We start from the raw sequence: 23883 nt of genomic DNA, 5'->3' as shown, positions 1-23883 counted from the left end.
GCTCGGGACAGACGGGCGGCTCTGACGGCTCGGGACAGACGGGCGGCTCTGACGGCTCGGGACAGACGGACGGCTTTGACGGCTCGGGACAGACGGACGGCTCTGACGGCTCGGGACAGACGGACGGCTCTGACGGCTCGGGACAGACGGACGGCTCTGACGGCTCGGGACAGACGGACGGCTCTGACGGCTCGGGACAGACGGACGGCTCTGACGGCTCGGGACAGACGGACGGCTCTGACGGCTCGGGACAGACGGACGGCTCTGACGGCTCGGGACAGACGGACGGCTCTGACGGCTCGGGACAGGCAGGCAGCTCAGATTGCGCTGGGCAGGCAGGCAGCTCAGATGGCGCTGGGCAGGCAGGCAGCTCAGATGGCTCTGGGCAGGCAGGCAGCTCAGATGGCTCTGGGCAGGCAGGCAGCTCAGATGGCGCTGGGCAGGCAGGCAGCTCAGATGGCGCTGGGCAGGCAGGCAGCTCAGATGGCTCTGGGCATGCAGGCAGCTCAGATGGCTCTGGGCAGGCAGGCAGCTCAGATGGCTCTGGGCAGGCAGGCAGCTCAGATAGCGCTGGGCAGACGGCAGACTCTGGCCTGCTGAGGCGCACAGTAGGCCTGGTGCGTGGTGCCGGAACTGGAGGTACCGGGCTAAACACCTACACTGAACACAACCCCATGAACTCTACAAAACCCCCTAGACAATACAAACATCCCCCATGTCACACCCTGACCTAACTAAAATAATAAAGAAAACAAAGATAACTAAGGCCAGGGCGTGACAGTTACCGTCATTCCGTTATCAGGTGTTAATCCACTTCACTTGCTGTAGTTGTAACGTCTGCTTCCAATTCACACTCTCAAACACATAGATCCCCTGAACGCAGCTCACTCTCCAGATCCCAATCACCTGAATTCTGATCACCATGTAACACACCTGTAAGTCATTTACACACACTATTTAGTTCAGTTCTTTGCACTCCATCATTGTGAGGTATTGTTTGTTTTGATACACATTTCTATTCGGACCGCTGTTCCGTATTAGTCCTCCCGTGTATCGTAGTTTTTGGCCATCCTCACTAACGACGCCTTTTTGCCTATTCCCTGCCTGTACTTTTGCTTATCAGATTTCCTGTCATCAACCTCTTGCCTGATCTCCCTGACTACATTATTAGCCTTTTCCCTGCCTGTACCTTTTTTGGAGTCCCTGTGTATGACCTTCTGCATACCCCTGGACTCAGCTACCTGCCTCCTCCTGTGGTCCTTTACAATTAAACACCTGCTGCGCCCTGCGCTTGAAACCAGCTCTGTCTCCCATCGTATTCATTACAGTAGTTTAATAACCCACTTTTTTTTCAAACTCAAGGTGTCATATAGCTCACATTCCGATTGTATCTGCAGATATCTTTGAATATTCATTCAGAGTAGATATGAGGTTTTGGAAAACGTGGTCACAAAAAAACGAAGGAGATTTTTTTCGTCTTTCTGTTACAAAACTTTACATTTGCACTGCTCTTGGAATGTTCATTGGGCATTTTTGAAAGTAGTCCTTCTGCATGGTTTCTTTATCTTTGCAATCAATTGTTTTTGTTTGGCATGCATTTTATGGTGAAAAATAGGAGTCACAGCTTCGTTCTGTTACCATGGAATTTCCCATCATAGACCTGAGCAAGGGAGGGGGAGTTAGTCAGCATGTAGACAAGGGAGGGGGAGTTAGTCAGCACGTCGACAAGGGAGGGGGAGTGAGTCAGCACGTAGACAAGGGAGGGGGAGTTAGTCAGCACGTAGACAAGGGAGGGGGAGTTAGTCAGCACGTAGACAAGGGAGGGGGAGTTAGTCAGCACGTAGACAAGGGAGGGGGAATTAGTCAGCACGTCGACAAAGGAGGGGGAGTTAGTCAGCATGTAGACAAGGGAGGGGGAGTGAGTCAGCACGTAGACAAAGGAGGGGGAGTTAGTCAGCATGTAGACAAGGGAGGGGGAGTTAGTCAGCACGTAGACAAGGGAGGGGGAGTGAGTCAGCACGTAGACAAGGGAGGGGGAGTTAGTCAGCACGTCGACAAGGGAGGGGGAGTTAGTCAGCACGTCGACAAGGGAGGGGGAGTGAGTCAGCACGTAGACAAGGGAGGGGGAGTTAGTCAGCACGTCGACAAAGGAGGGGGAGTTAGTCAGCATGTAGACAAGGGAGGGGGAGTTAGTCAGCACGTAGACAAGGGAGGGGGAGTTAGTCAGCACGTAGACAAGGGAGGGGGAGTTAGTCAGCACGTAGACAAGGGAGGGGGAGTTAGTCAGCATGTAGACAAGGGAGGGGGAGTTAGTCAGCATGTAGACAAGGGAGGGGGAGTTAGTCAGCGTGTAGACAAGGGAGGGGGAGTTAGTCAGCGTGTAGACAAGGGAGGGGGAGTTAGTCAGCGTGTAGACAAGGGAGGGGGAGTTAGTCAGCATGTAGACAAGGGAGGGGGAGTTAATCAGCGTGTAGACAAGGTGACTTCAGTGTTAAAGACAGAGCCTTTATAAGGCTTGCCTATTTTGTATTTTGGCTAATTCACCATTTCCAAATATTTACATGACCATGTGATCAGAAAAAGATGCACACTGACTTTTCATCCTATGATAATCAAAAAACCTTATTTAAAAATGCCAGAAGACAAATTCCCAAATAATCAAAAACACTTTGCCCGTGATACAAAATGCCCTCGATGACTTAGCAAGGTTCTAGTGCAAATGGCTGAACTTTCACCTACAGCGTACTCATCTTCTCAGCTATGATATGGAAATGAACGTGTCCCAGAGAGAAGATAGTAGAAATCTAGACTACACCACATCAGACACACACAGAGATCCGTAATCCGGAAAGTAGCCTGAACTCCATGTCTGGTGCCCAAATGTGGACCACAGACAAAGCTCATCCATGATGTATAGTGGTGGGTGGCGTTGGAGGTAAATCACATGGCCCATATAGCTCTGGGGGGCCTCTGCCCAGGTGGTCTGCAGAGGAGCAGCATATAACATGTCTCCCATGTGTCCCATCTCATCAGTACATTCTCACGTCCTGGCCTAAGGTTCTGGCCTGCTTGTATCTGGCATCCGTTCACAACCTGTCAGTTCTGCCCTAGATAGTGTAGAACACACATGCAGTTTGGGGGATGGAGAGGATAGGTGCCTCTTTGTTTTTTGTGTGATGACGTTGGCTGCTGCGGTGGGGGGTGGGGGGGGGTTGAGTAAGATTACTCCACTGGCTCCACAACGCCCCCAGGTCAGCGACGCACGTCTCCATAAAAAGCAGCCTTCTGTCTAGTGATCCGACTTCACTCGACTTCAGTCCCTGACCCAGCAGTGTTCCTCCTGGCCCCGGCCGGGATCCTCATCCTCTCTTCTGGATCCCTTTCTCTCTGGATCCATTTCCCTCTCACCGTGACAGCGAGAGGACTGGCATTCTAACTATGACCGGGTCTGTAACAGAAGACCCTGAGATGTCTGTCTTCAGTCACTCCTTGGATTGACTATTTGGGTTAGGGTTAGGGTTAGGGCACGTGACATAGGCTAACCAGGTAAATCCAGATGTAAGCTATGATCCCTTATTGATGTTACTTGTTAAATCCACTTCAATCACTGTAGATGAAGGGGAGGAGACCGGTTAAAGAAGGATTTTTAAGCCTCGACAAAATTGAGACATGGATTGTGTATGTGTGCCATTCAGAGGGTGAATGGGCAAGTCAAAAGATTTAAGTGCCTTTGAAAAGGGTATGGTAGTAGGTGCCAGGCGCACTGATTTGAGTGTGTAAAGAACTGCAACACTGCTGGGTTTTTCCACACTCGACAGTTATCCGTGTGAATCAAGAATGGTCCACCACCCAATGGACATCCAGCCAACTTGACACAACTGTGGGAAGCATTGGCGTCGACATGGGCCAGCATCCCTGTGGAACAATTGACACCTTGTAGAGTCCATGCCCCAACGAATTGAGTCTGCTCTGAAGGGAATAAGGCTTGGAACTCAATATTAGGAAGGTGTTCATAATGGTTTGTACACTCAGTATATCTGTGCCATTATGGCAATGTCCATATACCCCCCCCGTCCCAAGATATTTGTAACAGCAGCCTCGCTCTAGTCATCCTGACTGCTGGCAGGCTGGAACACACACAACACTGCTGAAAACATAGGGATTTGAATTGCCCAGCCAGTATCTGTGATTAATCATGTCAGTAGGGGAACATTGCTATTACACAGGCCTAGATATCCTCATTGTGGTGTGTGTAAGTGTGCGTGCAAGCTTGTGTCTGATGCAGGACAGATACACACACAGGGAAAGAACAAAGTCAGGAGGGCAGAGCCTTCTGTAATCAAAGTCATTATGCAATCATCATGTCTCGTGATTGCAATGACAGCCGAACAAACAAGGCCTCACGGGAACTGAGTTTGTGTTATGACAAGGACTGGTAAAGGTTTGTCTAAAATGAAAGAGTAGATGTAAACCATACAGTATCAACCGGTTGGGGCTATTATGGTCAAACAATCAACCTCCCACTGAGTTAGTCACAACTCCAAGGTAGAACATGAAAGTTGCCAGGATAAAACTGTTCAGAGGTCATCATCACTAACTGAATATTTCTATCCTTGTTTGTTTTCTGTTTCAGGATCTCCAGTAAGTACCATTTTCACCATGGTCATGGGATTTTAGTAGATGTGAATGAGGATAAAGTGTGTTTGGTCTGCACTAACCTGGTGGGCCGTGCTTCAGAAAAGGTAAGTGATTGAACACCTACAGTAGCACATGGGAGGCAACAGTAGGTAAATCGTCCGTTTTTGTTTAGCTTAAAAGTATAGTTCACCCAAATTACAAAATTACATTACACATTGGTTTTCTTACCCTGTAAGCAGTCTATGGACAAGGTATGTGTAATGAACACGAGGGGAGACAGAGAGCTGGTTTCAAGCGCAGGGCGCAGCAGGTGTTTATTGCAAAGGACCACAGGAGGAGGCAGGTAGCTTGGTCCAGGGGCAGGCAGAAGGTCATACACAGGGGGTCCAAAAGGGCAACAGTACAGGCAGGGAAAAGGCTAGAAACGTCGTCCGGGTGATCAGGCAATAGGTAGATAACAGGAAATCCGAAATCCGCTACAGTACAGGCAGAAAAGCGTCGTTAGTGAGACAGGCAAAAACTATAATTCACAGGAAAACCCAGCGCTCTGAAAGACATGTGTCACAAAACAAACAATACCTCACAGTGATGGGGTGCAAAGAACTGAACTAACTAGTGTGTGATAATGACATACAGGTGTGTGTACGGGTGATTAGAATTAAGGCGATTGGGATCTGGAGAGTGAGCTGCGTTCAGGGGATCTAGGTGTTTGAGGGTGTGAGTTGGAAGCAGACGTTACAGTATGACAGCAGTCCAGGCATTGGTTTTATTTCCCTGGCAGTTTCCATATGCTAACATTTTAGTATTTGTGGCACAAATGATATTTAATACAACCACTTGCATCAAAAAAGTTTTTTATGCAATATGGCTGACGCAACAGATCAGAACGTTTAGCTTAAAATGTTGATACTCTATTAGGCTATTTCTTCACATTATAAACTCAGCAATGCGCACGTGTGTCACGTTCCTGACCTTATTTCCTTGGTTTAGTCTTTGTTTAGTTGGTCAGGACGTGAGCTGGGTGGGCATTCTATGTTTTGTGTTTCTATGTTGGGTTTGTTGTTTGGCCTAATATGGTTCTCAATCAGAGGCAGGTGTTTGTCATTATCTCTGATTGGGAACCATATTAAGGTAGCCTGTTTTCACTGTTTGTTTGTGGGTGATTGTTCCTGTTCGTGTGTTCCTGTTTTTTTCTGTGTTCACTAGTTCGGGACTGTAGCGTCGTTGGTTTTTCATCTGTTTATTGTTTTTGTTATTATTGAGAAGTATTCAAATAAATTATGGATACGCACCACGCTGCGCTTTGGTCCTCCTCTCCTTCCAACGACGAAAGCCGTTACAACGTGGTAGTAGGCTATAAGCACAAATGTTCCATTAGCGGAAAACATCATCAAAATTGACCGGCAAATGCAATCATGCATGTAATAAATGTGTGAAATTTGTTTTGATTTAGAATGGACCATTATCATGCACCTGTATCAAAACAAGGGCATCTATGCACTTAAATAGCGAATGGAGGACACTTTTCCCATGGTTCATTTTCATGCCATCCAGGTAGGCTATACTCCTGTTGTAAATATAAGCAATGTGCTTAATATTAGGAAAGTTGAGAAATAAATATAGTAGACCTAGCCTATAGAAAGCTGATGAAATCCTCCTCTATTTAGTAGAGGCCATCACTCTGTTTTCTTCCACAATTGCATAGCCTATAGAAATGTTGCGCAGCATGAGCTCATGGACTCTCATGAAGTTTTTGATTAGATTTTCTATTACATTTGCATTGATGTCAGAGTGATTAGAGGAACAATAGAGTGCTGAGTACCAGGCAGTTAGCAAGTTTGGTAGGCTACTAATGACCATCAGCAGCATCAGAGCTTGGAGAAGCCTAATTACGTGACTAAACGGTCTCGCGGTATTTGACTGCCTTCATGACTCGTGACCGCCGGTGTGGCGGTAATGCAGTCACCGCAACAGCCCTAATGTCAGTAAGGGGAAGCATGCCGACGAGAGCATACAGGTCGCAGTGGTGGGTGGTATATGGGGCTTTGGTGACAAAACGGATGGCACTGTGATAGACTGCATCTAGTTTGCTGAGTAGAGTGTTAGAGGCTATTTTGTAAATGACATTGCCGAAGTCGAGGATCGGGAGGATAGTCAGTTTTACGAGGGCATGTTTGGCGGCGTGAGTGAAGGAGGTTTTGTTGCGAAATAGGAAGCCGATTCTAGATTTAATTTGGGATTGGAGATGTTTAATGTGAGTCTGGAAGGAGAGTTTACAGTCTAACCAGACATCTAGGTATTGTAGTTGTCCACATATTCTAAGTCAGAACCGTCCAGAGTAGTGATGCTAGACGGGAGGGCGGGTGTGGGCAGCGAACGGTTGAAAAGCATGCATTTAGTTTTACTAGTGTTTAAGAGCAGTTGGAGGCCACGGAAGGAGTGTTGTATGGCATTGAAGCTCGTTTGGAGGTTTGTTAACACAGTGTCCAAAGATGGGCCAGATGTATACAGAATGGTGTCGTCTGTGTAGAGGTGGATCAGGGAATCACCCGCAGCATGCTTTGGTTTAGTTTCCCTGGTACTGTTTCCAAATGCATTTGTGGCATCGTTTTAAAATAATCTATAAGTGACCTTGTTGAGCTTCACAATCAATCTGAGATACTTTGGATGATTTGGATAAAAAATAATAATATTGGTTCCTTGACTAATTTGGGATCTATCCCACAACTGTCCCAGACTATGTTTGGAACATTTATTTCTCGCACATAATAGAATCGGTCGACTTTTGTACTATGCGGGATAGTAGATTGACATAGGCTAGTGCTTTTGTTGTTCGTTAGGCCTCCTCATCTTGTTGGCCGATGAAAACTAAATGTGGACAGTTCTTCCAATATCTTCAATATGCACCTCGGAATTGGATAAGGACATGCACAGTTGCGTCCCCGATGACTGACAATTTTCTCTGGCTCAATGATAAGAAATCAGAGGTTGTTTTATTTAGCCCCCACCTTGCTAGAAACCAGATTGTAAATAACCTTGATCATTTGTCCGCCAATGTAAAGCCTATGGCCAGAAACCCTAGTGTCTTCTTTGACACTGACCTAAATCTTGAGCTGCATGTAAAGGAGGGTGCCCTGTCCTGCTATTATCATCTAAGAAATATAGCTAAAGTCAAGTCTTTTATTTCAGTCACTGATCTGGAGAAAGTTATATATGCTTTTATTTATAGATTACATGTCTCAGAAATCACGCCATCGTGTGCAGCTAGTTGAAAATGCTGCAGGCAAGAAAATGTAACCATATCACAACTATTTTAGCTTCTCTACACTGGCTGGCTACCAGTCACTTTTAGAATATATTTGACAATTGTATGAATCACGTTTAAGGCTAAACTTGGTTTAGCCACATTGTCACGACTTCCGCCGAAGTCGGTCCCTCTCCTTGTTCGGGCGGCGTTCGGCGGTCGACGTCACCGGCCTTCTAGCCATCGCCGATCCACTTTTCATTTTCCATTTGTTTTGTCTTTGTTTTTACACACGTTTCACTTCCCCAATTACTTGTTCATTATTTAACCCTCTGTTCCCCTATGGTTTTTTGTGAGTGATTGTTTATGTTTTACAGTCCGTTATGTGGGCTTGCTTTATTGTATTGTATTTGCCTATTTTGAGTAAATTACGTTTATTTACTCATATCTGCTGTCCTGCGCCTGAATCCTCTACACAAGCTACACACAGACCTCATTACACACATCCTATATCTCTGATCTTTTATCTCGCTACGAGCCAGGACGCAGCCTGAGATCCTCTGGCAGGGCACTGTTGACCATTCCAAAGTCTAGGTTGAAAACGAAAAGAGACCAGGCATTTGCCATTAGGGCCCCTAGACTTTGGAATGGTCTGCCAGAGGAGATCAGGCTTGCAGATTCAGTCCCTTTTTAAAAACTCTCTGCTGAAGACACACTTTTACAAAGATGCTTTTAATATATGCTTTCAATGCATAATTTGAATTAGCTATCTTTAAAAAAAATCTCATTCCTCCTGTCTGTTTCTTTGTTAGTATTTTCATTTTCTTATTTTATGATGTGAAGCACTTCCTTACTTGTATCGTAAACCGCTATACAAATAGTTATTATTATGATTATTATTAATGGCCCAGCATTAAAATGAAAAGCCTGCAATAGTGAGATTGTTTAAAAGCATCCTAATTATAATCCTAATTCTGACCTTCAATTCTATTCTCTTATGTAGTGTTCTGTATAATCCTAACAGGGCTCGCCTGGACGGGATGGTTACCCGGTAAATGTCACTCTAATTCTCTTTTCTGAGCAAGTGTTCTATTATTAAAAAATCTAAACCCGCATAAAATGTTACTCATTGTGTTACTCATATGTTAGTCATTGTGTATCTATTATTAATTGTATTATGTGTTTTACTTTTCTATTATTTCTCTATTATCATTCACTCTGCATTGTTGGGAAGGGCCCGTAAATAAGCAATTCACTGTTAAGTCTACACCCGTTGTTTACGAAGCATGTCACAAATAAGATTTGATATGACCTAGAATATGATCTTCCCTAACCTAGAGTCCTAGACCAGGGCTCTCCAACCCTGTTCCTGGAGAGCTACCGTCCTGTAGGTTTTCGCTCCAACATCAGTTGTAACTAACCTGATTCAGTTTATCAACCAGCTAATTATTAGAATTACAATCAGGTGTGCTAGATTAGGGTTGGAGAGAGAACCTACAGGACGGTAGCTTTCCAGGAACAGAATTAGACAGCCCTGTGCTAGACTATAGTTATCTTCCCTCTTGGCTCCAGTTGAGTTGTTAATTTGGCGCATGAACCGCTAGCGGGACACCTACGACAACATCCGGTGAAATTGCAGAGCGCGAAAATCAAAATACAAAAATTGTAATATTAAACATTCATGAAAATACAAGTGTCATACATCATTTAAAAGTTTAACTTCTTGTTAATCCAACCGCGTTGTCAGATTTCAAAAAGGCTTTACGCTGAAAGCATACCATGCGATTTTCTGAGGACAGCGCCCCACCCCAAAATACTTTTTCAACCAGCACAGGTGTCACAAAATCACAAATAGCGATTAAATAAATCACTTGCCTTTTGAAGAGCTTCCTCTGTTTGCAATCCCAAGGGGCCCAGCTACACAATGAATGGTCATTTTGTTCGATAAAGTCCTTCTTTATATCCAAAAGTATGTTTAGTTGGCACCAATGATCTCAGTAATCCACTCTTTTAACATGCATACAAACGAATCCAAAAAGTTACCAGTAAAGTTCATCCAAACAAGTCAAACGATGTTTATAATTAATCCTCAGGTACTCTAATATCTAAATAAACTATAATATTTAAGACGGAGAGTAGTATGTTCAATGGGGAAGATAAATAACGAAGAGCGCGCACCTCATTCACGCGCCAACAAGACCACTTTTCTAATGAGAGACACCTTGTAGTTCTTCCAACTACTTGTTCATTTTTCAAAAAGCAAGCCTGAAACCCATTCTAAAGACTGGTGACATCTAGTGGAATCCATAGGAACTGGAATATGGGTCCTATCTATTTGTATTTCCAATAAGCAAGCACTTAAATGGCCTGTGAATTAAAAACAAAAATATTTTCCTTGCGTTTTCGCCTGCCATATCAATTCTGTCATACTCACAGACATTATTTTAACAGAGTGTTTTCTTTCCAATGCTACCAAGTATATGCATATCCTAGCTTCTGGGCCTGGGTAACAGGCAGTTTACTTTGGGCATGTCAGTCATCCGAAATTCCGAACAAAAACCAGTCTCCAAAACAGGCTAAGCTAAGAGTGTCATAAAGAGAGTGTCATAAGAGAGTGTCATAAACTTGATACATCAGGAAAAGCTCTCTTTTGCAGTTCAAACAAGTCTACTGACTTCATCTCAACAAGTGTCTAACACTTTCACAACAATACACCTAATACACACAAATCTAAAGTAAAGGAATGGGATTAAGAATATATAAATATTTGGACGAGCAATGTCAGAGCGGCATAGACTAAGATAAAGTAGAATAGAATAGAGTATATACATATAAGATGAGTAATGCAAAATATGTAAACATTAAAGTGACTAAAAATCGAATCAAACGTTATTGGTCGCATACACGTGTTTAGCCGATGTTATTGCAGGTGTAGCGAAATGCTTGTCCTTCTAGTTCCGACAGTGCAGCAATATCTAACAAGTATTATCTAACAATTTCACAACAAGTACCTAATACACACAAATCTAAGTAAAGGAATGAAATTAAGAATACAGTTGAAGTGGGAAGTTTACATACACTTAGGTTGGAGTCATTAAAACTCGTTTTTCAACCACTCCACAAATGTCTTGTTAACAAACTATAGTTTTGGCAAGTCAGTTAGGACATCTACTTCGTGCATGACACAAGTAATTTTTCCAACAATTGTTTACAGACAGATTATTTCCCTTAGATTTCACTGTATCACAATTCCAGTGGGTCAGAAGTTTACATACACTAAGTTGACTGTGCTTTTAAACAGCTTGGAAAATTCCAGCAAATGATGTCATGGCTTTAGAAGCTTTTTATATGCTAATTGACATCATTTGAGTGAATTGGAGGTGTACCTGTGAATGTATTTCAAGGCCTACCTTCAAACTCAGTTTGTAGACCTCCACAAGTCTGGTTCATCCTTGGGAGCAATTTCCAAACGCCTGAAGGTACCACGTTCATCTGTACAAACAATAGTACACAAGTATAAACACCATGAGACCATGCAGCTGTCATACCGCTCAGGTAGGAGATGCGGTCTGTCTCCTAGAGATGAACGTACTTTGGTACGAAATGTGCAAATCAATCCCAGAACAACAGCAAATGACCTTGTAAAGATGCTGGAGGTATGCTGAAACAGGTACAAAAGTATGTGTATCCACAGTAAAACGAGTCCTATATCAACATAACCTGAAAGGCCGCTCAGCAAGGAAGAAGCCACTGCCCCAAAACCGCCAGAAAAAGCCAGACTACGGTTTGCACATGCACATGGGGACAAAGATCATAATTTCTGGAGAAATGTCCTCTGGTCTGATGAAACAAAAATAGAACTGTTTGGCCATAATGACCATTGTTATGTTTGGAGGAAAAAGGGGTACGCTTGCAAGCCGAAGAACACCATCCCAACCGTGAAGCACGGGGGTGGCAGCATCATGTTGTGGGGGTGCTTTGCTGCAGCAGGGACTGGTGCACTTCACAAAATATATGGCATCATGAGGGAGGAAAATTATGTGGATATATGGAAGCAACATCTCAAGACATCAGTCAGGAAGTTAAAGCTTGGTCGCAAATGGGTTTCCAAATGGACAATGACCCCAAGCATACTTCCAAAGTTGTGGCAAAATGGCTTAAGGACAACAGTCAAGGTATTGGAGTGGCCATCGCAAAGCCCTGACCTCAATCCTATAGAAAATTTGTGGGCAGAACTGAAAAAGTGTGTGCAAGCAAGGAGGCCTAGAAACCTGACTCAGTTACACCAGCTCTGTCAGGAGGAAGGGGCCAAAATTCACCTAACTTATTGTGGGATGCTTGTTGAAGGCTACCCTAAACGTTTGAGCCAAGTTAAACAATTTAAAGGCAATGCTACCAAATACTAATTGAGTGTATGTAAACTTCTGACCCACTGGGAATGTGATGAAAGAAATAAAAGCTGAAATAAATCATTCTCTCTACTATTATTCGGACATTTCACATTTTTAAAATAAAGTGGTGATCCTAACTGACCTAAGACAGGGAATGTCAGAACGGCATAGACCAAGATACAGTGGATAGTATAGAATACAGTATATACTGTCGTGGAATTATTGTAATCAAAAGGAGAGACTTTTCAGAATGATTTGCAATGAACATTTTGCTATAACCAATTTTACCATAATCATACATGTCTAAGGTGTCCAAATTTGGGAAGCCCTGCAGGGATCAGTCCCACCAAGATACAATGACCGACCACACCCTAAAAAACTGGCCAAAATATAATGTCTAGACGTCATACAGAAACACCGGTACACAACCTGTTCTTCAAACAGGATTTCTCATAAACTTCCGCCTACATTCCTAGGGTTCATAATAAGAAATCTATTTATCTTTTCCAAACCTACTCCACGTCCATCAGGAATACTTTAAGACAATGAACACCCTTTTCCCCTAACTGCCCACTTCCTTCCTAGGTAAATAAGAGACTATCCTCTCTTTTCCAACCTAGGATAAGGGTAACATGTCTTTCAAGAAAAATATATCATTAGCTACGTGGCATTTTTTTTCTTGGCCACTCAACACTTTCGCCTAAACTGCCCACCCTGACATCAACAAATGCTCAATTAATGTCTAACATTTTTACTAAAGCCACATTTCTTCAGCCTCCTTAGGTTGAAGAGGCAATGTTGCGCCTTCTTCACCACGCTGTCTGTGTGGGTGGACCATTTCAGTTTGTCAGTGATGTGTACACCGAGAAACTTGAAGCTTTCCACCTTTTCCACTGCAATCCCGTTGATGTGGATAAGGGGGTGCTCCATCTGCTGTTTCCTGAAGTCCACGATAATCTCCTTTTATTTTGTTAAACGTTGAGTGAGAGGTTTTTTTCCTGGCACCACATTCCCAGGGCCCTCACCTCCTCCCTGTAGACTGTCTCATCATTGTTGATAATTAGTTCTACTACTGTTGTGTCGTCTGCGAACTTGAGTTGGAGGGGGCGGAGCACACACCCTTGTGGGCCCCAGGGTTGAGGTGTTGTTTCCTACCATCACCACCTGGAGGCGGCCCTTCAGGAAGTCCAGGACCCAGTTGCACAGGGCAGGGTTCAGACCCAGGGCCTTGAGCTTAATGATGAGCTTGAAGGGTACTTGGTGTTGAATGCTGAGCTATAGTCAATGAACAGCATTAATACATAGGTATTCCTCTTGTCCAGATGGGATAGGGCAGTGTGCATTGCGATGGCGATTGCATCGTCTGTGGATCTATTGGGGCGGTAAACAAATTGAAGTGGGTCTAGGGTGTGAGGTAAGGTAGAGGAGATATGATCCTTGACTAGTCTTTCAAAGCACTTCATGATGGGCGATAGTCATTTAGTTCAGTTACCTTAGCTTCTTGGGTACAGGAACAATTGTGGCCATCTTGAAGCATGCGGGGACAGCAGACTGGGATAGGGAGAGATTGAAATGTCCGTAATCACTCCAGCCAGCTGGTCTGTGCATGCTCTGAGGACGCGGCTAAGGATGCCGGCAGCCCTGCGAGGGTTAACACTCTTAAATGACTTACTCACGTCAGCCACGTAGAAGGAGGGCCCACAGTCCGTGTTATCCTCAAAGCAGACAAAGAAGGTGTTTAGCTTGTCCAGAAGCAAGATGTCTATGTCCGCGACATGGCTTGTTTTCCTTTTGTAGTCCGGGATTGTCTGTAGACCCTGACACATATGTCTCGTGTCTGAGCTGTTGAATTGCGACTCCACTTTGTTTCTATACTGACGTTTTGCAGAATAACTACACTGTTTGTATTCAGCCATATTCCCAGTCACCTTGCCATGGTTAAATGCGGTGGTTCGCGCTTTCAGCTTTGCGCGAATGCTGCCATCTATCCATGGTTTCTGGTTAGGGTAGGTTTTAATAGTTACAGTGGGTACAACATCTCCTATACACTTCCTGATAAACTTATTGTCAGAGGCTACCCGGAACATATTCCAGTCCAGGTGATCAAAACAATCTTGAAGTGTGGATTCCGATTGTTCAGACCAGCATTGAATAGTCCTTAGCCCGAGTTCTTCCTGTTTGAGTTTCTGCCTATAGGAATGGAGGAGCAAAATGGAGTTGTGATCAGATTTGCCGAAGGGAGGGCAGTGTTCGAGTGTTTTTTCAAATTGTTAATTTGCCCGGGGAGCAGTTGTTGTTTGGGGTTAACTGCTTTGCTCAAGGGCAGAATGGAATATTTTTCCAGAGGGGTTGGGTTAAATGCGGAAGACACATTTTGGTTGAACGCATTCAGTTGTGCAGCTGACTAGGTATCCCCTTTCCCTTACTTGTCCCTTCTATTCAGACAAAGGTTTGAGACAGTTGTTCTGACAGTAGGTCCAGAAGGATTGGGTTGCACGTGTTGGCAGCCCACATGCTTACTTAAGATCAACAGGGAAATGCACAAACCTGTGAAGTTCTTCCAATAATAAGAGGGATGTGAGTCCAAACTCTGTGTTCATGACCGAACCACACGTGGGCCCAGTTGGACTCACATGTTCCCCTACAGTATTCACAGAATAGTTGATGTACCTCTTTTGCTTAGAATCCTTGCATCTTCATCCTTCTTCTTCACGCCACTGGCTGTGGAATATTATAATAGTTCATTGAATTGACTTCAAGAGCATTTCAGCACCTGGACAGCGACCTACATAATGGCTTTATGATACAGTGAACGTGGACTCTAGACTGACTGGATTTTTACCCATGTTTGTCCATAGCCTGCTTAATCGTTGGTCAGCAGTGTGCCCAATTGATCTGATATTTTTGTGCATACGGACATACGGACTCAGGAGAGGTGTACATAACCGTGTTTTTCTTTAACATTTTTCTGTATTCTAGGGCCCACTTGGGATGGATGGGAAGCCTGTAAGTACCCATTTTCATCATTTTAATGTTTTGATATGGCGTTGATATTTAGCTCACAGTGCACTTTATACAGTACAGCTCTATTCAATGATGTGTTCATTCAATTACCATAAACATGTCATGTGTCCTACTCTTGCCATGAATGACTTGTGATGTAATCATTCTGTGACTTAAACCTTGTCTTCCCATATACAGGGTGCTCCTGGTCCCATGGGAAGCCAGGTATGTACGATAATCATCTTATCTGTTAAACTCCCAGTTTTTGATGACCAAACACCAACGTGTCTAGTTATAAGCAGATGTGATGTAGCAGAGCTGAACATCTGCCAAAAAAAGATACCATACCGGGCCTCCTGAGTGGCGCAGTGGTCTAAGGCACAATTACACAAAAACAATACACTGTAATACATGCAATTTGGAAAATACAACATTTTTACATTGACATTTTAGTAATTTAGCAGACACTCTTATCCAGAGTGACTTGTAGTAGTGAGTACATACATTTCAGTACTGGTGCCCTGTTGGAATCGAACCTGTAAGCTTCAAGCTCTACCAACTGAGCCACACGGGACTAACACTACAAAGTTAATAGTTAATGCACACATACTCACTGTCCCTGCGTCCTATTGTCTGACCATGAATAGGGCCTACATCTGTCCTACAGTATGTCCCACTGTTCAGCAGCCTAATGGCTGCATGAATGAAAGGAATGGAAAGAAATGAACACTCTCCTCTATTCTCCACCGGTCAGCTCATTATCAGCACCCTCTGGTTAACGGAGACCTTTTTAACTTGGATTCACCTTGGCGAAGCTGTGCTCCTAGTCTGGAAAGGCCTATCCATTCATCAGTGGGCTATATGAGCCTCTGAAGGCAGGCAGCCCTGAAGGCAGCCCTGAAGGCAGCCCTGAAGGCAGCCCTGAAGGCAGCCCTGAAGGCAGCCCTGAAGGCAGCCCTGAAGGCAGCCCTGAAGGCAGCCCTGTGCATACCTGTGTCTATATCCAAGGGACCACAGCAGGCTGGTCTGCAACATGGGAGGAGAGGTGGAAACAATGTCACACACAAGAATAAATGGGGTGTGTCTTGACTGAAGTGAGCCTCTATGAAAAGTACCCCTTGTAAGATTATCTGATTTATTACCTTGTTCTGAAGGCACTTATACACGATCTTTAACACTTTCCCTGCACCTCATTAAGAATTTGCAATTACTTTTGATGGACTAAATGTAACACAGAAATGCACCGTAATCTTAAGACTTGTAGTGCATTCGGAAAGTATTCAGACCCCTTGACTTTTTCCACATTTTGTTAAGTTACAGCCTTATTCTAAAATGAATTACATTTTTCCCCCTCATCAATCTACACACAACAGGCCATAATGACAAAGCAAAAACAGGTTTTTAGAAATGTTGGCAAATGTATCAAATTTACATAAGTATTCAGACCCTTTACTCAGTACTTTGTTGAAGCACCTTTGGCAGCGATTACAGCCTCGAGTCTTCTTGGGTTTGACGCTACAAGCTTGGCACACCTGTATTTGGGGAGCTTCTCCCATTCTTCTTTGCAGATCCTCTCAAGCTCTGTCAAGTTGGGTGGGTGTCGCTGCACAGCTATTTTCAGGTTTCTCCAGAGATCAAGGACATCAGAGACTTGGGTTATTGTGTTTGGATCGATGAGGAAAAACATTAATTTAATCAATTCTGGAATAAGGCTGTAATGTAACAAAATGTGGGAAAAGGAATCGGGTCTGAATACTTTGCATCCCCAGATGTCATTATTAAATGATGTGTACTATATGCAGAGCAAAAAAAGGTTGCAAGACTTGTGTAAAGATGTACTGTACACATTGCGTGTGGAGAGTGAGTGGGTGTTGAGGCTCCTGTTATCTGACGGTACAGTGAAAAGCAGCAGCCCAACCTTACAACACCAGTTACAGCACTCTGACACTGACGTCTATTTACTCCACCTGTGTGAGGATTCAAAAATCGCCTGTGTCCATCCATTCACAGAGCTCATATTAGCAGATACCCTTCATCTCAATCTAAACACACTCTGAGAAGGCCTCGTGCGGATACCTCATCCCAGAATCAATTGCAATCATGAGATTCTGTAGAGCGTAACGCTTTGAGGCCTAAGCTCACATGTCCTCCAACCGTTGTAGGAGAGGGAGAGTTAATCAGTGAACAAAGCCGTGTCCCTAAAACCACCACACAACCCTGAACCCTTCATGCGGTAGAAGGCATGGCTTTCATTTGGGTCTTTAAAGGGAAAGTGAAAGTTGAAATATCTTGGAAGGAATGAGTTTTGTCAGCGATCATCACAGTCCATTATTTCCTTTTTCTCCTCTATTGTCAGGGACTGCTTGGGCCAAAAGGAGACAAGGTATGACAAAATACACCTTTTCTATAGTACAATTAGTCCTATAGAAAAGCTACTTTTTTACATGAATTTATTTGTATTTTACCCCCTTTTTCTACCCAATTTCAATCTTGTCTCATCGCTGCAACTCCCCAACACGCTCGGGAGGCGAAGGTCGAGTCATTCGTCCTCCAAAACATGACCCGCCAAACCGCGCTTTAAGGACCCTTTAAAAAAAAAAAAAATCCCCTAAAATGACATACACAAATATAACTGCCTGTAGGTCAGGACCTGAAGCAAGGATATGCATATTCTTGATACTATTTGAAAGGAAACACTATGAAGTTTGTGGAAATGTGAAATTAATGTAGGAGAATAAAACACATTAGATCTGGTAAAAGATAATATAAAGAAAAAAACATGTGTTTTCCCACAACAACAAAAAATGAATCAATCATCTTTGAAGAGCAAGAGAACGGCCATTATATCGCTTAGGAGTCTAGAAGCAATTTATATTTTGGCCACTAGATGGCAGCAGTGTATGTGCAAAGTTTTAGCCTGATCCAATGAACCATTGCATTACTGTTCAAAATGTTGGTCAACTGATCAATTGGTCAACTGATACATTTTCAAATACATGACTATAGAGAACATACAAAAATGATATGGTAATAAAACACACTCTCAGGAATGTCATAAATTATGGATAATTAGATTCCCTACAGAAAAGACACTAACTTTACACTTCTAGATGGGGGGGGGGGGCAGACACACCCAGTTCCTACATTTGAATATAATTTTTTTTTTTAATCAAACTTAACTATGCTACATTTTATCTCTGGGACCCAGGATGACAAATCAGTGCAAGATTACTGAATGTAAGTACATTATATCCTTCAGAGGTGAATGTGTCAAACCAGTTGCCTTGATAAAAGTTTTTTGTTCTTGTGCACTCTCTTCAAACAATAGCATGGTATTTTTTCACTGTAATAGCTACTGCAAATTGGACAGTGCAGTTAGATTAACAAGAATTAACAAGAAGAAGTTTTCTGCCCATATAAGGCATGTCTATGTCCTGGGAAATGTTCTTGTTACTTACAACGCCATGCTAATCATAGGCCTGCAAAATGACCTCCAGCAGGCCACAAATGTGCATGTGTCTGCTCAAACGGTCAGAAACAGACTCCATGAGGGTGGTATGAGGGCCCGACATCCACAGGTGGGGGTTGTGCTTACAGCCCAGCACCGTGCAGGACGTTTGGCATTTGCCAGAGAACACCAAGATTGGCAAATTCGCCACTGGCGCCCTGTGCTCTTCACAGATGAAAGCAGGTTCACACTGAGCACATGAGCACATGTGACAGACGTGACAGAGTCTGGAGACGCCGTGGAGAACGTTCTGCTGCCTGCAACATCCTCCAGCATGACCGGTTTGGCGGTGGGTCAGTCTGGTGTGGGGTGGCATTTCTTTGTGGGGCCGCACAGGCCTCCATGTGCTCGCCAGAGGTAGCCTGACTGCCATTAGGTACCGAGATGAGATCCTCAGACCCTTTGTGAGACCATATGCTGACACATGCACATTTGTGGCCTGCTGGAGGTCATTTTGCAGGGCTCTGGCAGTGCACCTCCTTGCACAAAGGCGGAGGTAGCGGTCCTGCTGCTGGGTTGTTGCCCTCCTACGGCCTCCTCCACGTCTCCTGATGTACTGGCCTGTCTCCTGGTAGCGCCTCCATGATCTGGACACTACGCTGACAGACACAGCAAACCTTTTTGCCACAGCTCGCATTGATGTGCCATCCTGGATGAACTGCACTACCTGAGCCACTTGTGTGGGTTGTAGACTCCGTCTCATGCTACCACTAGAGTGAGAGCACCGCCAGCATTCAAAAGTGACCAAAACATCAGCCAGGAAGCATAGGAACTGAGAAGTTGTCTGTGGTCACCACCTGCAGAATCACTCCTTTTTTGGGGGTGTCTTGCTAATTGCCTATAATTTCCACCTTTTGTCTATTCCATTTGCACAACAGCATGTGAAATTTATTGTCAATCAGTGTTGCTTCCCAAGTGGACAGTTTGATTTCACAGAAGTGTGATTGACTTGGAGTTACATTGTGTTGTTTAAGTGTTCCCTTTATTTTTTTGAGCAGTGTATATACCTGTCGTGTACTTTGATCATCCATAGCATTCTCTAATTTTCCTGTTTTCTCTAGGGAGACCAAGGAGATATGGGGCCCAGGGTGAGATAATTAAATATTTCATGTATATATATATATATATAAACTGAGTGTACAAAACATTAGGAACTATTGCTCTTTCCTTGACATAAACTGACCAGGTGAAAGCTATGATCCCTTATTGATGTCACCTGTTAAATCCACTTCAATCAGTGTAGATGAAGGGGAAGAGACAGGTTCACTGTGCACATGAGTCATTTGATCTTGCACTGATCCATCGTGCACTAGTCTCCATACTGTTGTCCTCTCTACCGAGGTCAAGGGAAGTAGCACTGCCTCCCAGCCATGTTCAAATATCAAGAAGCAATTGGTTCACCATCAGTCACTCTTTGCTAATAAGGTATTTTACATCGGGTTGTTGGGGCAGATGCATTCCTGTCATTCTGAACCCTCTTATTCTGCCTCAAAGATGATTATGGCCTGGTTTCTATTGGAGTTCATTGTTTCCCAGTCTGCACTCCAAACTCTTATTCATGGATACGTACTTTGTCGTTCACAATATCTAACATATGAGGGCACTTGCATGCCCTTCTAGCACTTTAAGGTGTATGTGAATTCGTAGGAGGGTGTCAATACGGATGAGCGTACAGTCTACCATGGTCGTTGTGTCTGTGTAGAGATTTGAGAAAGCAGAGGGAAGACATCAATTACACCAGGAAGAATGTGGTTTTAGCCTCTAAACCCGATGCAATTCATATTGACCACAGCTCTAACACAAACAAGACTGCCAGAATCTCTCCATGGATGGTTGATATTCATATGAAGGCAATCAGCCACAAGACACCTAGGCCGCTATTGTTTGAGGATTGAAACCAGACAGAATGACTATTGTCTTTGTATGCTCTAGTCAGTTATGGTTGAGTGGCTTTACACATGCTAGAACTGTGCCAAGACAGGATTTTTGTGCTTACTAACAGATGGATCAATAACCTCAATTCCATCCCTTCACCCCCTCTGTTGTCTCTCACCCTACTCACGCTCGTCTTTCATTATCCCCCTCTTACCCAACCTCTCCTCTTTCCTTCATCCTAATGCTCCTTTCCAACACTGTCCAAACCTCACTTCAGGGACTCCCTGCACTCATGGGCTCTACAGGTGTGCTCAGTAATCAGATTCTCACAGTCAAGGTTTGTCCTACCCCCCTTCCCCAACCCTATATCTCTCTCTCTCTCTCGACCGGGTCCTCTGAGTCTCCATCCAGCCTTGCCACTCCCTTCCTTTTTTCTCCTTCTCCCTCTCTTCTGTCAAGCCTATAGAAAATAGTAGAATATGTTTCCCATGCCAATAAAGCGAATTGAATTGAATTGAAATTGAATAGTCATTTCTGACATCCTTACAACTCTCTGTTTAACCTCTCTCTTACATTCTTTCTTTCTGTTTGTTTTTATTTCACTCTGTGTCTCTGGTGGCTTCCCTCTCTCCCTTTCTCTCTGCAGTCAGAAACGCCTCCTGAAGGTAGAGCTAGTCTCGGGCGCGTCTCAGCCCTCTTTCTCTTCTCTCCCTTCAAGCTGGCTTCTCACCCTCTCTTCTTCTATCACTTTCCCTCACTCTTTTACATCTCTGTCACGATCGACATAATAACTGGACCAAAGCGCAGCGTGATCTGGGTTCCACATCTTTATTGCTATGTGAACCTCAAAGCAAAACAAAACAATACAATAAACAAACAAACCGAAACGCTACAAATATGCTCACAGGCAACTATACATAGTCAAGATCCCACAAAACACAATGGGGAAATGGCTGCCTAAATATGAACCCCAATCAGAGACAACGATAAACAGCTGCCTCTGATTGGGAACCATACCAGGCCAACAAAAATCATTAATCACCTAGATAACCCACCCTAGTCACTGTCACGCCCCAACCAACATAGGGAATAAACAGCTCTCTATGGTCAGGGCGTGACAATCTCACACATGTACATATGTTATTGGCCTCAAGCATTTTTATGTTTGCCGCTCTGCCACTTCCATATGTCTGCTTCAAATTAGAGAGAAAATGAGTGGGGAAGTAAATTATGTCTCTTTGGAAAGTGAGTTTGAATAAATGACAGTGTTCGTGGATGATAATTGGTGGAAAGAATGCCAGTGTTACGGGTGACGCTCTCCTCATCCTCGGAAGAGGTGAGGAGAGAAGGATCTTCAGACCAAAACGCAGGCTCAGGGAAATAAGCCATCTTTATTATAAATTACGATGGCACACGAAACGAAACAAAACACTTTCCAAACTACAAAATAACAAAACGACGTTGACGAAACCTGAACATAAACTTATATAACTAAACATAAACTTACGTACAGGAAACAGACGACATCGAAACGAAAACGAAACAAACAAACGCTACAGTCCAGTGTGGTACGAACAAAACATACTAACACAGGAGACAATCACCCACAACGAACACTGTGACAACGCCTACCTAAATATGACTCTTAATTAGAGGAACGCCAAACACCTGCCTCTAATTAAGAGCCATACCAGGCAACCCAAAACCAACACAGAAACAGAAAACATAGAATGCCCACCCAACCTCACGTCCTGACCAACTAACACACAAAAACTAACATAAATAGGTCAGGAACGTGACAGTACCCCCCCCACAAGGTGCGAACTCCGGACGCACCAGCACAAAATCTAGGGGAGGGTCTGGGTGGGCATCTAACCACGGTGGTGGTTCAGGCTCGGGGCGCGGTTCCCACCCCACCATAATCCATCCTAACTTCCTCCCTCCAAGAATGTCCACCCTCTTTTGACCCCCACAAAATTCCCTTAACAACATATCTAATAGGGACAACCCCGGGACAGAGAGATAAATCAAGAAAGAGGGATAGATAAGAATATAGAGATAGATGAAGATAGAGAGGGAGATTAGGATAGAGGGGCAACTCCGGACTGAAAGGCAGCTCCGGACAGAGAGACAGCTCTGGACTGATGGGCAGTTCTGGGTATCCAGCCTTTTCAGGCTGAAGGGCAGCTCATGGCTGACTGACGAATCTCGATGCTCATGGCTGGCTGACGGCTCTCGACGCTCATGGCAGGCTGACGGCTCTCGACGCTCATGGCAGGCTGACGGCTCTCGACGCTCATGGCAGGCTGACGGCTCTCGACGCTCATGGCAGGCTGACGGCTCTCGACGCTCATGGCAGGCTGACGGCTCTCGACGCTCATGGCTCTCTGACGGCTCTCGACGCTCATGGCTCTCTGACGGCTCTCGACGCTCATGGCTCTCTGACGGCTCTGGCTGCTCATGGCTCTCTGACGGCTCTGGCTGCTCATGGCTCTCTGGCGGCTCTGGCAGATCCTGTCTGGTTGGCGGCTCTGGCAGATCCTGTCTGGTTGGCGGCTCTGGCAGATCCTGTCTGGTTGGCGGCTCTGGCAGATCCTGTCTGGTTGGCGGCTCTGGCAGATCCTGTCTAGTTGGCGGCTCTGGCAGATCCTGTCTGGCGGGCGGCTCTAGCGGCTCCTGTCTGGCTGACGGCTCTAGCGGCTCCTGTCTGGCGGATGGCTCTGTAGGCTCATGGCAGACGGGCGGCTTTGCAGGCTCATGGCAGACGGGCGGCTTTGCAGGCTCCTGGCAGACGGATGGCTCAGATGGCGCTGGGGAGACGGATGGCTCAGATGGCGCTGGGGAGACGGATGGCTCAGATGGCGCTGGGGAGACGGATGGCTCAGATGGCGCTGGGGAGACGGATGGCTCAGATGGCGCTGGGGAGACGGATGGCTCAGATGGCGCTGGTGAGACGGATGGCTCTGGCCGGATACGGCGCACTGTAGACCTGGTGCGTGGTGCCGGAACTGGAGGCACCGTGCTAATGATAAGCACCTTCCTACTAGTGCGGGGAGCAGGGACAGGGCACACTGGACTCTCAAAGCCCACTCTATACCTGGTGCGAGGTACCGGCACTGGTGACACCGGGCTGAGGGCAAGCACATCAGGATTAGTAGGGGGAGAAGATACAGTGGGTTCAGGGCTCTGGAGACGCACAGGTAGCTTAGTGCGTGGGGCCGGAA

At 44.9% G+C, this 23883-nt stretch overlaps 1 protein-coding gene across 1 annotated transcript in view; it reads left to right on the top strand.

Annotated features, from left to right (window-relative positions):
- The first annotated feature begins 4361 nt into the window (after nucleotides 1-4361).
- Nucleotides 4362-23883, top strand: part of LOC139538013 (collagen alpha-1(XXIII) chain-like) — a 42103-nt gene continuing 22581 nt past the window's right edge. Inside the window, exons 1-8 of the mRNA XM_071339936.1 lie at nucleotides 4362-4435; nucleotides 4634-4742; nucleotides 8907-8933; nucleotides 15253-15279; nucleotides 15475-15501; nucleotides 17633-17659; nucleotides 19846-19872; nucleotides 20937-20996. Coding sequence (XP_071196037.1) covers nucleotides 4362-4435; nucleotides 4634-4742; nucleotides 8907-8933; nucleotides 15253-15279; nucleotides 15475-15501; nucleotides 17633-17659; nucleotides 19846-19872; nucleotides 20937-20996 — 378 coding nt within the window. The remainder of the gene's footprint in view (nucleotides 4436-4633; nucleotides 4743-8906; nucleotides 8934-15252; nucleotides 15280-15474; nucleotides 15502-17632; nucleotides 17660-19845; nucleotides 19873-20936; nucleotides 20997-23883) is intronic.

The sequence above is a fragment of the Salvelinus alpinus genome, chromosome 13 (assembly GCF_045679555.1).
Source record: "Salvelinus alpinus chromosome 13, SLU_Salpinus.1, whole genome shotgun sequence".
Taxonomy (NCBI): Eukaryota; Metazoa; Chordata; class Actinopteri; order Salmoniformes; family Salmonidae; genus Salvelinus; species Salvelinus alpinus.
Note: the sequence above shows the minus strand (reverse complement) of the source record. Positions and strands in the feature narration are given on the sequence as shown.